This window comes from Schistocerca serialis, chromosome 7 (assembly GCF_023864345.2).
Source record: "Schistocerca serialis cubense isolate TAMUIC-IGC-003099 chromosome 7, iqSchSeri2.2, whole genome shotgun sequence".
In the NCBI taxonomy this organism is placed as follows: Eukaryota; Metazoa; Arthropoda; class Insecta; order Orthoptera; family Acrididae; genus Schistocerca; species Schistocerca serialis.
In genome coordinates this window covers 357,986,995-358,000,456 of record NC_064644.1, presented here as the reverse complement: position 1 = coordinate 358,000,456, position 13,462 = coordinate 357,986,995, and the positions used below count along the sequence as shown (strand labels likewise).

At 43.1% G+C, this 13,462-nt stretch overlaps 1 protein-coding gene across 1 annotated transcript in view; it reads left to right on the top strand.

The window, feature by feature from the left end:
• LOC126413089 (myrosinase 1-like) overlaps nt 1–13,462 on the top strand; it is a 298,790-nt gene that overhangs the window by 143,713 nt on the left and 141,615 nt on the right. The window contains exon 5 of the mRNA XM_050082984.1: nt 7,067–7,250. Coding sequence (XP_049938941.1) covers nt 7,067–7,250 — 184 coding nt within the window. The remainder of the gene's footprint in view (nt 1–7,066; nt 7,251–13,462) is intronic.

The window sequence follows — 13,462 nt, the reverse complement described above, 5'->3', positions numbered from 1 at the left end:
ACGACCCATAGATCAACGGATGTGACGTCATAAACATAACGATGCGTGAAAAAACTAGCTTTTTTTAAAACGGAACTCAAATTGCCCAAACTGCACTTATCTATGATAATGAGAGCACTTATTGAATTTCAACGAACTATCAACATAATTTCAAACCATGTCCTAGTTTTTTCTCTCTAATAGCCTGATAAAATAATGAAACAGTTTATCACTTACTAAATGTTCCTTGTTCATACGGGATAACTTCAGTATCAAGCATGACGTTGTAATTTATCACGTTTTGGTTTTGGCTTTTTCATTAGTATATGGGTGAATAATTCGAAACCAATAAAACCGTGATATTTATGGTTTTCTTTCTTCAACAATAAAAATTATATGTGCTTGACGTAAAACATATTAAAAACTAATTCATGGTATCAAAATACATGTAAGTATGTGTGTATGTATATATCTATGTATGTGTGTGCGTCTATGTCCCATATCTCCTCCTAAACCACTGGACCAATTTCACCAAACTTGGTACACACATCCCTTATTGTGAGGCAACAATCGCTGCCATGGTAAGGACCACCCACCTATCGTAGTTCAGGAGATACGACGTCATAAATTTATGAGGTGCGTGAAAAACTGCCGTATCTTGCGTGACGTTAAATTTATTACTTCTTTGGTAGTAAATCTATTCGCAACGTATTTCGCAGACAGTATCCACAATGCCGTTGAAGGTACCACCACAATTACATCGTACGACACATAGTCCAAGATATATGACGTCATAGACAATGAGATGCTTGAAAAAATGTCTCATAGTGCGTGAAGTTTTAACACGTTTATTCTTTACTGGTGAGACAATCCTACAGTCGAGTGAGCTAAGAAAATCCATGACATCTGGCAGCGCTTTTGACAGCTCTCAACTGTGCAGCGCAACCGGCTGTAGGCGAAAACAGTAGCCGTGAGCAGGTGTTGCCATAGAGACGTTTACAAAATAGCGCTGTAGACACGTGATGCAGCTGTACTTATGCATTCGTACGTTATGTACATTTCTTTGTATGATTATTTCGTAATTTCAAATGTGTTTTCACGAATATATAGAAATGAATTGTTTCGATATTACACTACAAGTACAATTCATCTTTCCTCTTTCTAATAGAAAATTGACAAAATGAATACCCGGGCAATGCCTCCTGGTTTGTCAGCTAGTGTATTATAAACTAATCATACCCTAAAGTAATCAGATATTTGAAGGTGTTTGTTACAAATGAGGTCGATGTTTTAAACAATCTGTGATTCATGGCAGGTTACTGGCCTTCTGTTACGAAGGTAGTAGCGAGATATAATATTTCAAATTGCGTTCTTTGTTGTAAATGTATGTTGCTTTTTGCATTTCATAGCTCTGGTTGTAGATATAGCTATCCGATTTATAATATTCATGGCTCTCCAGTTTGCCATCGTGTACGTTTCAACAGACAACAAACAAATCAGGAGCCTGCGTACGCGCAACATCATACGAACTGAAACAGAATAATATAAATCAATGATCAGATTACGTGATTTTGTGCTGTAGCGCTGTCGGAGTGAGAAAGAGGAAAAAAATTTGAGAGAATGAATTGTATGCAGACAGGGATCTAGGTAGATATGGCCTGTGCTTAGGAAATACTCACCATCCTTGGTGGACAGCCGGCTTGGGTGGCCGAGCGGTTCTAGGCGCTACAGTCTGGAACCGCGCGACCGCTACGGGGCAACGTTGCTGTATAGCCGGGTAGTATTACTGATGGAGAAGACTGTTGTAGGTAGTTGGTGGGTGATTACGGAGATGTTACCGATGTTGTCCACCGAGGTACAAAATGGCTCTGAGCACTATGGGACTTAACTTCTGAGGTCATCAGTCCCCTAGAACTTAGAACTACTTAAACCTAACTAACCCAAGGACATCACACACACCCATGCCCGAGGCAGGATTCGAACCTGCGACCGTAGCGGTCGCGCGGTTCCAGACTGTAGCGCCTAGAACCGCTCGGCCACCCCGGCCGGCAGTTAGGAAGACTATAAAAAATAGAAACCAGAAATGAACTCCTTTTCTCTCAATATATCGCGATTCCCGAAGTCGGGAGTGTGCATTGCAAATGCGATCTTACCGTGAGTGCTATTTAGGTGGTTGCCGACAAGTCGGGGTGCGCCGCTAACTGTTGCTAGGCTGAACTGATGTGATGAAATTGTGAATCAGGGATCCCATCATCCTGATTGTTCGTCGCGGGTGCGTGGAGGTTCAGAGTGAAATTTCGAAACTTGTCAAGAAAAAAAAAAAGGTACCAGTGCTGAGTCCAGAGTGGCATCACCAAGCAGAAGTTCGAATGTGAATGTCCATATGAATACCAATATGACTACGTATGCCACTCTCCAAATTTGGTAGCCCTTCTTCAGACCTCCTAAAGGCACCCAAACCATCTTTTCTAACCTATCCCCCCCTCTCCCCCCTGGTCTAAGTGCTCTTCGCATCAAGGATCTAGAAGTCCGTTCCATAGCTCCCACCATAAAGTTAAAGGTGTATCCCCCAATGAGATAGGTGTATAAGGAAATGGAAAACGAGTGTCGCCCCGTTGCCCTACGTACAGACTTGTCGGAAATTATGGGAACCTTGTTGGGCTTCGCACAGCGTTCGCATGGGAAAGGCAAAGTTTGGAAATTTGCAGACGCAGAGTGGCTAATAATTTTGCTTGAGGAAACATGTCTGGAGACCACACACAACAGAAGAACGGCAACTGGACAGCTGAGGATACCATGCAAAGGTCCCTAAGAAGCCGAGTTCTCACCTCTTCCACCAGTGGTTTCCTGTTCTGCTTTCTCTCCAACGTTCACTGCCTGCAGAGGCTGAGCCAGTGAATAATCCCTTAAAGGCTCTCTTGGCTGCTCGTGTAGTCTACTATCGTAGCAGCTGCCAACTGAGTGACAGGCAGCTCTTTCAAAGCGTGTGAAATTTCCTCGTGTTTTCACCAGAGCGAAAAGTTCCCCTGATCAAGAACACACAGATTTAAATGGAAAATACTACTACAAGAATGAACTGTTAGATTACATACAGAGAAGCGGGTAACTCACGTTGCTACATTCTACCCGTTAACCACTAAGTATAATTAGCGCGCAATACCGCTGAGAAGCTTACAAGTACAAACTGAATCGGAAAGCAGGAGAGTCTCCTATGCAAATTCAGTATGCAAATAGGATAAAATCTGAGGTGAAAGGCCTGAAACAGTCTGCCACCTCGCAGGGGGTCCCGTAAGCTCATCCTGCTGCTCTTCGAATCACACACGTAAACAGCGAGCTGTTTGACACGTTGCACTGACCTCCTGGTAAATGCCATCGTACTGAGGGGAAAAAACTGTATATAGAAGTGACAGTGCCCTGAAGGGTAGATGTATATTTGTGTTCATCTGTTGTGCTTTCCAGAACGACGAGATCACTCTGAGAATGCTAGGGAAATATTATGCAAACCATAACGCTCCATCCTCCGGCTTTTGCGTTTGCTTTCAAACGCCATAAACTCCAACGGTCATTTGTCCGAAGGAGCACAAAACGTGATTCATTTGAAAAGGCCGCCTGTCGCCACTCAGTGGACGTCCAGTTGCGTTACTGGCGTGCAAATTACAGGCTTTGTTGTCGGTGAGAAGCAGACAGCATGGGTGCAAGAACCAGGCTGCTACTGCAGAGGCCCATACACAGGAACTTTGCTGAACGGTCGTTGGGGAGATACTGTTGGTAGTTCCTTGGTTAATCTGGGCGGTCAGTTACTCAATAGTTACACGTCTAATGCCCGTACACATCTCCGCAGACGTCACTCATCCCTGGTGGTGCACAACATTTGTCTCGGCGCCAGATTTGGTTGTCGCCATTTTGCCATACGCGATACCATTTGACCACGGGTGCACATGAACAAGTAAAAGTTTTAGCGTTTTCGGAAATACTTCTACCCTTGCCCCGAAACCCAATAATCACGCACTTTTGGATGTCAGAGAAATCACTCCATTTCCACATTACGACGATTGCACTGTTCTCCGCGTCCCCCCGACACACTTTGCGTACTCGCCACTGCTAGTGCTGCCACATGCCGTCTATGAGTGTTCATTGCACGTTGACGTCGAACATAAGCGGTGATCGCATTAATGTGAGTGGATCGTGTAGAACTAAACCCTCCAACAGCAGCCAGTCTGCTAGTAGAATCCCCACTGTTTCAGTCTCAGCATCTTGACACATGTTTTACAAGCCACGTAATTACGCATCAAAAGGTAATTCAGAATACGGATATCAAGCTAAGTGAAGAAGAAATCACGCGTGCGATAAATTTTCACAGTCGTGCTTTGTGTGGAAAACATATAACAGAAACATTGTCCAGATGCGAATTAGATCGATCATGCATCTCCGCGGCGTGTATTGTTATGTCTCAGGTGTGACTTTCAAAAGATCTACGGAAGGATATGCCGAGTGTTATATACATGTATATTCCCTCAGGGCTTCAACTGTCTCAGATTTTCTTCATATTAGTACCCAGTGCCTTTCTCTGCGGTACTACGCGTTCCTTCTCGAGAGCCTGCCTTGATACAATGCATTAATTCCAGCAAATCTTCGATGTTACTTTTTTTTTGATAGACGTTTCGTCGAGGCCTGGTTTAAAGAAGGGCGTTGATAAATATTATAGTTCAATCGTTTTTTGAACTATTGCTTATTAAGTTCCGGTGCATTATTTTGCCTTATCTTTGCCAAAACGTTTCTCTCTCATAACATAGAAACGCAATTTCAGAAAACATCTCTGCAGTTATCAGTTTGAAACATGTATTCTTCTATACACTCAAACTACAATGCTGCCTGGCAAAAAGAATATGAAGCAGCCAGAACCCATAGTCGGATGTAATTGTAACGGAGTACACGTACACGTCATCGATGGGTACGTAAATAACTGGAGTAACAGTTCTCCGTGACCGCTAGAACGACCAGCAGAGTGCGTTAGTGCTACTTCCCTCACTGAGCAGTCTCATTAGAACAAAAACAATGTAACGTCTTTATAGAAGTGATAGAGATATCACCCCCTGAGATAATAACTCCATCAACGATATGTTATAAGAAGCTGTGACCCAAGAAAAAGCTGATTTACAAATGAAACTACAACAGAAAAAGGAAACTTAAATGAAAAGAGCAATACCCTGTACTACTTACGAAACGCGAACAAGAAAACCATACATATTACGAAAATAGAAATATAGGATCGGAACTACTGAAAACATTCATTGACAAAAATACATCAATCATGTTCAAGTTAAAAAATAACTTTACAGGGTATTATGAAAGTAGAAGAAGAGCCGGGTACGTATAGGCGAGGTATAAACAGGTCAACTGGATAGTAATGTGCGCAGTGCAAAAAGGAACCAGCAGAATGCAGAGATCAATACCAACAGCACATTTCAGCCAAAGTACAGTGCAAAACAGTTCCACCATAGCAATGAGGGGAATAAAACCAAATATTGTGTCCTTCCTTGTTTTGGTACTATGTCCGAAAAAATTAGGCTACTGTTCAGGAAAAGTACTGTCGTGGTATCATTTCAGATCTTGAATAATGTTGGTGTGGGTTTAAGCATAGAAAGGTTCCATTTATGACATGTCTGGCGTGTACAAAATAGAATGTCAGCAGTGCGACAGGCCTTATATTGGGCAAACTGGTAGAAAGCTTAGGATAAGGTACAAAGACCTTTAACACCGAAGTAACGCTTATGCCTTAGGTGGACGCATAAAAGCTTTTAAATACTCTCTTCGAAGTATAAAGTTTACAAGATGATATTACACACATCCAACAAGGGGTTGTAATGAACTTGTTGGAAAAAATGCAAATTTTTTCAAACATGAAACACACTCCCAGACAGAGTGTTGAACGACCAGACAGATAAGAGAAACAAAATTTTCTTGAATAATTTCACCGATGTTATAAAAATATTGTAAACTTTTTTCATTGCCTTGTTTTTGGATATATGGCTTCTCCCTTTTACTTCTTATTCTGTTTCACTATGCGAGTAGTGCTATCCAGTACCACACACTTTAATGTGCTAATATAATAACTCTGGTTGCTGTTTGTGCCACGTTGATTCTGCTGGTAGGACTCTTTCAAATAAAAGGTTCAAATGGCTCTAAGCACTATGGGACTTAACATCTGAGGTCATCAGTCCCCTAGACTTAAAACTACTTAAACCTAACTAACCTAAGGACATCACACACATCCATGGCCGAGGCAGGATTCGAACCTGCGGCAGTAGTAGCACCGCGGTTCCGGACTGAAGCGCCTAGAACCGCTCGGACACAGCGGCCGCCTGGACTTTTTCACTTGACATGTCTTACAGTTAACTTTGTTTCAGGTTGTCATTGCATCCATACATATTCCGGTCAGCATTTCTTTGTATAACTACATACTGAACACTGGACTTACAAGCTATGAAATGCACACGCCTAATGATGAATGTAATGGGAGTGTAACTTACATATTTTTATATCTGCTCTGCTTTTCCACTGCAGAGATATTTGTCCATTAATTTTCTTCATGTATTCCTTATGCCACTAATATATGTCGTGGGTGGCCTGTGTAAGACGCTAATTTATCCCGGATTTCGTGAGCGTAAACAGAAACAAAAAAAAATGACAATATATCTTTCCAGCTTGTATTTGGCTAGCACGACATGTGTGTCTCTGACAGATAATGAAATGGAAGCGACATCCTTTATTACATAGCTGTATTCTTAAAAAATGTGCTTTCATTTATTTGTAGTTGTTAATTACCATTATACGATGATGTATGTACCATCCTTACAATATCTGAAAATGGATTACGTAGAGATGAAGAGGCTTGCGCAGGACAGAATAGCGTGGAGGGCTGCACCAAACCTGTTTTCGGTCTGAAGACCACAGTAGCAAGATAGGAACGAATACGCGTTACCAGCTGTGGAGCGCAATACGCATACAATGTATCTTTTTGTGGGAGAGGCCTGTAACTGCATCGCACATACGTCAGCCTGCTATTTCGTCTGTTGTGTATGAACAGGTAAAGTGGTGGCTGACGTTTAACGAGCCGACCTCGATCTGCATGGGCTACGGCCAGTACCGCATGAAGGCGCCGGCGGTGAACGCACACGGCTTTGGGGACTACCAGGCGGCACACACCATGCTCCGAGCCCACGCCATGGCGTACCGCGTCTACGACCAGCAGTACCGGCCTACCCAGGGAGGTGAGTCAAACAACGACGCCAGACGCGCCGCAGGGCTCAGCTCGCTCTAAGTACGCAAATACTGCGCTTCTCAACCGTGTGGGGAAGTTGTGACGTCGACGAACATAGCTGGTTTGACTATCTATCCACTAAGGTAGGTACAAGTTTAAAAGGAGGCCCCGTACCCGCTAAAACGTTTCCATTGGCCAGAGCACCATGACGTTGCTGGGGAGACAGTAGCGCTACGAATTCCTGTTCTATGCTGCGCTGAAAAGCGACCTTACGAACTTCCCCTCACTCGTTTCATTCATTTAGGGCACGAATAGGATTTCAATATATCCAGACAGAAAGACTCAACTCTCAACCGTTTCAGAGAAAATTCAATTTGAAAATTTTAATTTCTATGATAAGATTTTAGATTTTATTACAGGATTTTAGGCTTTTAAGCGGATAACTTTCCAGGAATATGCAACTGAGCGAGTAGGCGCTTAGTGTTATAAGTGCTGTGTCTGTGGATCGAACCTCGCTGCCGATACTCTTTTTTTCTTCATTCCCACGTAATTCTAACAACAGACCTACTGTGACAGTGCAGGAATACCGGGAAAATTGGTTCATACGTTGAGTCGTCCTGTCACTGAACATCTACCGGGAAAATGGGCTCTTAGCGGGTCGGAACGTACTTACCGTGTACTGAGTATACGGGCTAATGGTTAGTTGGAACATATCTGCAGGACTGTACATTGAAGAGCCGAAGAGACAGGTACACCTGCCTAATATCGTGTAGGGCTCCCGCGAGCACGCAGAAGTGCCGCAGCACGGCGTGGCATGGACTCGGCTAATGTCTGAAGTGGTGCTGCAGGCAACTGACACCATGAATCCTGCAGGGCTGTCTATAAATCCGCAAGAATACGGGGTGTTGGAGATCTCTTCTGGATAGCACGTTGCAAGGAGTTACAGATATGCTCGATAATGTTCATGCCTGGGGAGTTTGGTGACCAGAGGAAGTGTTTAAACTCAAAGGAGTGTACCTGCAGCCACTCTGTAGCAATTCTGGATGTATGGGGTGTCACATTGCTTTGCTGGAATTGTCCAAGTCCGTGGGAATACACAATGGACATGAATGGAAGCAGATGGTCAGACAGGATGCTTACGTTCGTGTCACCTGTCAGAGTCGTATCTTGACGTATCAGGGAGCCCATATCATTCCGACTACAAAGGCTCCACGCCATTACAGAGCCTCCATCAGTTTGAACAATCCCCTGCTGACATGAAGGGTCCATGGATTCAAGAGGCTGTCTCCATACCCGTACACGTCCATCCGCTCGATGCAATTTGAAACGAGGCATCCGACCAGGCAACATATTTCCAGTCATCAACAGTCCAATCTTGTGCTGATGGGTGCAGACGAGGCGTAAAGCTCTGTGTCGTGCAATCGTCAAGGGTACACGGGTGGACATTCGACTCCGAAAGCCCATATCGATGATGCTTTGTTGAATGGTTCGCACGCTGACACTTGTTGATGTCCCAACATTGAAATCGGCTGCAATTTGCAGAAGGATTGCACTTCCGTCAAGTTGAACGATTCTCTTCAGTCGTCGTTGGTTCCATTCTTGCAGGATCTTTTTCCGGCCGCAGCAGTGTCGGAGATTTGATGTTTTACCGGATTACTGATATTCACGGTACAGTAGTGAAATAGTCATACAGGAAAATCCCCAGTTCATCACTAACTCGGAGATGCTGTGTCCCATCGCTCGTGGACCGGCTATAACGCCACGTTCACTCACTTAAATCTTGATAAGCTGCGACTGTAGCACCAGTAACCGATCTAACAACTGCACCAGACACTTGTCTCATATAGGCGTTGCCGACCGCAGCGCCGTATTCTGCAACTTTACATATCTCTGTATTTGATTTCGCATGCCTACACCAGTTTCTGTGGCGCTTCAGTGTAGTTCTAATGGGTAACTACTTCCAAAATTCAGATTTTTCAGGGTAAAGATTACCAAAATAGTAAATGAAAATAATAAATGAATCATGCACAGTCATTCTAAATCTGTGTTAGAATTACGTGGGGAAAGAAAATGAACAAGAAGTACCAACAAAGAAATTCGATCCAGACACTCCACGTTTATGAAAGTAAGCGCTTGCTCACTTGCCTACGGATTCGATGAATACTAGCGACCATAGAACTGTAAAATTTTCAAACTCGATTTTCTCGACAACGGTTGGCAGTTACGTCTTCTTGTTTACATATGTTGCAGTCCTAGTCGTGCGCTACACACCATGCCATATGAATCACATTGCTGAGGGGAAGTTTGTATGGTCCCCCTGTAAGCGGTTACTGCGAACTTCTTCCTACACCACACAAGTATCTTGTTCGCCTCTGAAGCAGTTATTCTTTTTAACCCTGGTATTTTTTTTATAAGTCAAGCCGAAAGCATTGCACAGTCAAATGTTTAATTATAGAGGGACATTCAGGTAAGCGCCTCAGCTGAGTTATTTCTGTTTAAGACATCGCAAATATGTTGTCACCATAATGAATTGTGGAAAAGTACTCGCTGAATGACGTACAGTGTCCTTTCGTAGCTATATTATTTACATTGATATACTGCTAGCATTGTATTTCTAAAAGAGACGAATTCAACAGCGTTTCAGTCTTCAAAATCCAATTAGTAGTTTCTGAGAAACTGCTGTATTTAGAACTTAACATTTAACTGGTTTTGGTTTGATGATGAATCAGGTTGTTGTCTTATGCAGAAGCTCGTGCTGGTATACAAAACTGTCGCGTCGGGCTAATGGAGATCTCCAATTTGTCACAGCTAAGCGGCTCTATTTCCAAGAGAGGAACAGTGGAGAAAAAGTTCAATTTAAAACCGATACTGATCACTCTTAGTTTTATCTGTTTCCACCGAAACACCAACTGGAAGGAAAACGACATGCCATCTAAGGATAATTCATCACTTAGTTACTGTAACAGCTCTGCTCTTGCTTCTGCCAGAGCCATGAAAGAAAAGTGCACGTCCACTACTGAGTCGTTTTGTCAAACAAGGAATCGAGATATAAAAATTCTTAGCTAACAACTTCACGTCATGAGTTTGATTTCGGGATACGCTCTTATACGATAAAATTACAGCAGCAACAACAACGAAAAGGAAATCACAAAAGGATGTAGTGATAAACACTATTTTAAAATTCCTTTTGTATGTCATAAAGTACTCGAAATGCCACTGTTCACTGTTAACACACGTTTTTAGTCGCTGGCGCAAGAACTTCCGGAAAGAATGAAGAGATTCGTTCGATATCATTGCACATACTGCACCAGTGCGATGCTTCAAATTTTCTTGGCTCGTTGGAATTTGTGCACAGACTTCACCTTTTAGTTTACCACAGAGGAAAAAGTCCTGTGACATCAAATTAGACGAATGTTCAGGCCAACTGGTAACGCCTTCACGACCGACCCCCCGACGAGGAAACAGCTCGGTGAGTGCTTTCCTCGCAACAAGCGAATAGTGTGATACCATGAACATCTACGTATTTCAAGCGCTGCTTCCTCTAGGAGAGCCGGTAGCACTTCGGCAAGTAATTCAATGCATCTTTTAGTAGATAAGGTTTCTTCAGTGGAGATAGGATCAAACACGTACCCGCCAATAATCTCGCACTGAATGTTCTGATCTTCAATCTGCTTCAGACACTGCGGACTCTCAGAAACCAATAACATACATGTAAAAGTAACTTCATCGGTAAAGAAAGTTGTTTGAAGAAAGGACCTATTGTCCTGATGTCCCTTCAGAAGCGAGCATCAGAATTCCACGCTTCTGCTGATTAATCTACTGCTGGAGTAACACATTATACAGGTTCTGACGCCTATTCTCTCTTTTTGAACCATAAAATATACGAAAATTTAATGAAAATGTTGTTAATCGCTCCCAATTTTGCACAGTTACTGCCTGTGTGTAGGAGGGTAAGAGAGCTCAGTTGTGCCGCGAGGGATTAGTCGAGCCTTCTAGGGCGCTACAGTCATGAACTGTGCGGCTGGTCCCGGCGGAGGTTCGAGTCCTCCCTTGGGCATGGGTGTATTTTTGTTCTTAGGATAATTTAGGTTAAGTAGTGTGTAAGCTTAGGGACTGATGACCTTAGCAGTTAAGTCCCATAAAATTTCACATGCATTTACACACATTTGAACATTTAGATCTCAGTTGTTAAAAACATGAAGCAAAGAAAGAAAGAAAGAGAGAGAGAGAGAGAGAGAGAGAGAGAGAGAGAGAGTCAGTAAAAGGATTTTTTACTCAACTTATTTCTAAGCATTTGTTGCGAGTTCAAGTTGGTGCAGTCGTCATAGGTCGATAATTCTTTTATGCTAAAGCTGGAAAAAGTGTCCATGTTCTGTTTATCCACAAATCAAATCAGTAATACTATGAAGCAGGAATGTATCCCTAAGATCGCCAATACTGGCAAAGTTCGAAATATAGCGCGTACTTCGATGCGAGATGCTTTCAATAATTCCCACAACGAAACTCTGTCTCGAAACCTGGCAGAAGACACAAAGAGATTCTGGTCATACATAAAGTACACCAGTGGCAAGACGCAGTCAATGCCTTAACTGCACGATAACAACGCTGGAGTCTACATATACATCTACATCTACATCCATACTCCGCAAGCCAACTGACGGTGGGTGGCGGAGGGTACCTTGAGTACCTCTATCGGTTCTCCTATTCCAATCTCATATTGCTCGTGGGAAGAAAGATTGTCGGTATGCCTCTTTGTGCACTCTAATCGCTCTGATTTTATCCTCAGGGTCTCTTCGCGAGATATGCGTAGGGGGGGGGGGGGGGGGGGGGGGGAGCAATATACTGCTTGACTGCTCGGTGAAGGTATGTTCTCGAAACTTCATCAAAAGCCCGTACCGAGCTACTGAGCGTCTCTCCTGCAGAGTCTTCCACTGGAGTTTATCTGTCATCTCCGTAACGCTGTCGCGATTACTAAGTAATCCTGTAATGAAGCGCGCTGGTCTCCATTGGATCTTCTCTCTCTCTTCTTTCAACCTTATCTGGTACGGATCCCACACTGCTGAGCAGTATTCAAGCAGTGGGCGAACAAGCGTACTGTAACCTACATCCTTTGTTTTCGGACTGCATTTCCTTAGGATTCTTCCAATGAATCTCAGTCTGGCATCTGCTTTACCGACGATTAATTTTATATGGTCATTCCATATTAAATCACTCTTAATGCCTACTCCCAGATACTTTATGGAATTAACTGCTTCCAGTTGCTGACCTGCTATATTGTAGCTGAATGATAAAGGATCTTTGTATGTATTCGCAGCACATTACACTTGTCTACATCGAGACTGAATTGCCATTTCCTGCACCATGCGTCAATTCGTTGCAGATCCTCCTGCATTCTAGTACAATTTTCCATTGTTACAACCTCTCGATATACTACAGCGTCATCCACAAAAAGCCTCAGTGAACTTCCGATGTTATTCACAAGGTCCTTTATATATATTGTGAATAGCAAAGGTCCTACGACATTCCCCTTCGGCACGCCTGAAATCACTCTTACTTCGGAGGACTTCTCTCCATTGAGAATGACATGCTGTGTTCTGTTATCTATGAACTCTTCAATCCAATCACACAATTGGTCTGATAGTCCATATGCTCTTACTTTGTTCATTAAACTACTGTGGGGAACTGTATCGAACGCCTTGAGGACGTCAAGAAACGCGGCATCTACCTGGGAACTCGTGTCCATGGCCCACTGAATCTCGTGGACGAATAGCGCGAGCTGGGTTTCACACGATCGTCTTTTTCGAAACCCATGATGATTCCTATAGAGTAGATTTCTAGTCTCCAGAAAAGTCATTATACTCGAACATAATACGTGTTCCAAAATTCTACAACTGATCGATGTTAGACATACAGGTCTATAGTTCTGCACATCTGATCGACGTCCCTTCTTGAAAACGGGGATGACCTGTGCCCTTTTTCAATCTTTTGGAACGCTACACCCTTCTGCTGCAAAAAGGGGAAAATGTCATTAAAGCAGAGTTAATAAACACGATATTCCGAAACTCCTTCACCAAAGAAAACGAAGTAAATATTCCTCAATTCCAATCAAGAACATCTACCAAGATGAATAACATAGAAATAGATATCCTCGGTGTCGCAGAGCAGCTTAAATCACTTAATAAAAGGAAGGCTTCCGGTCCAGATTGTATAGCAGTCAGGTTC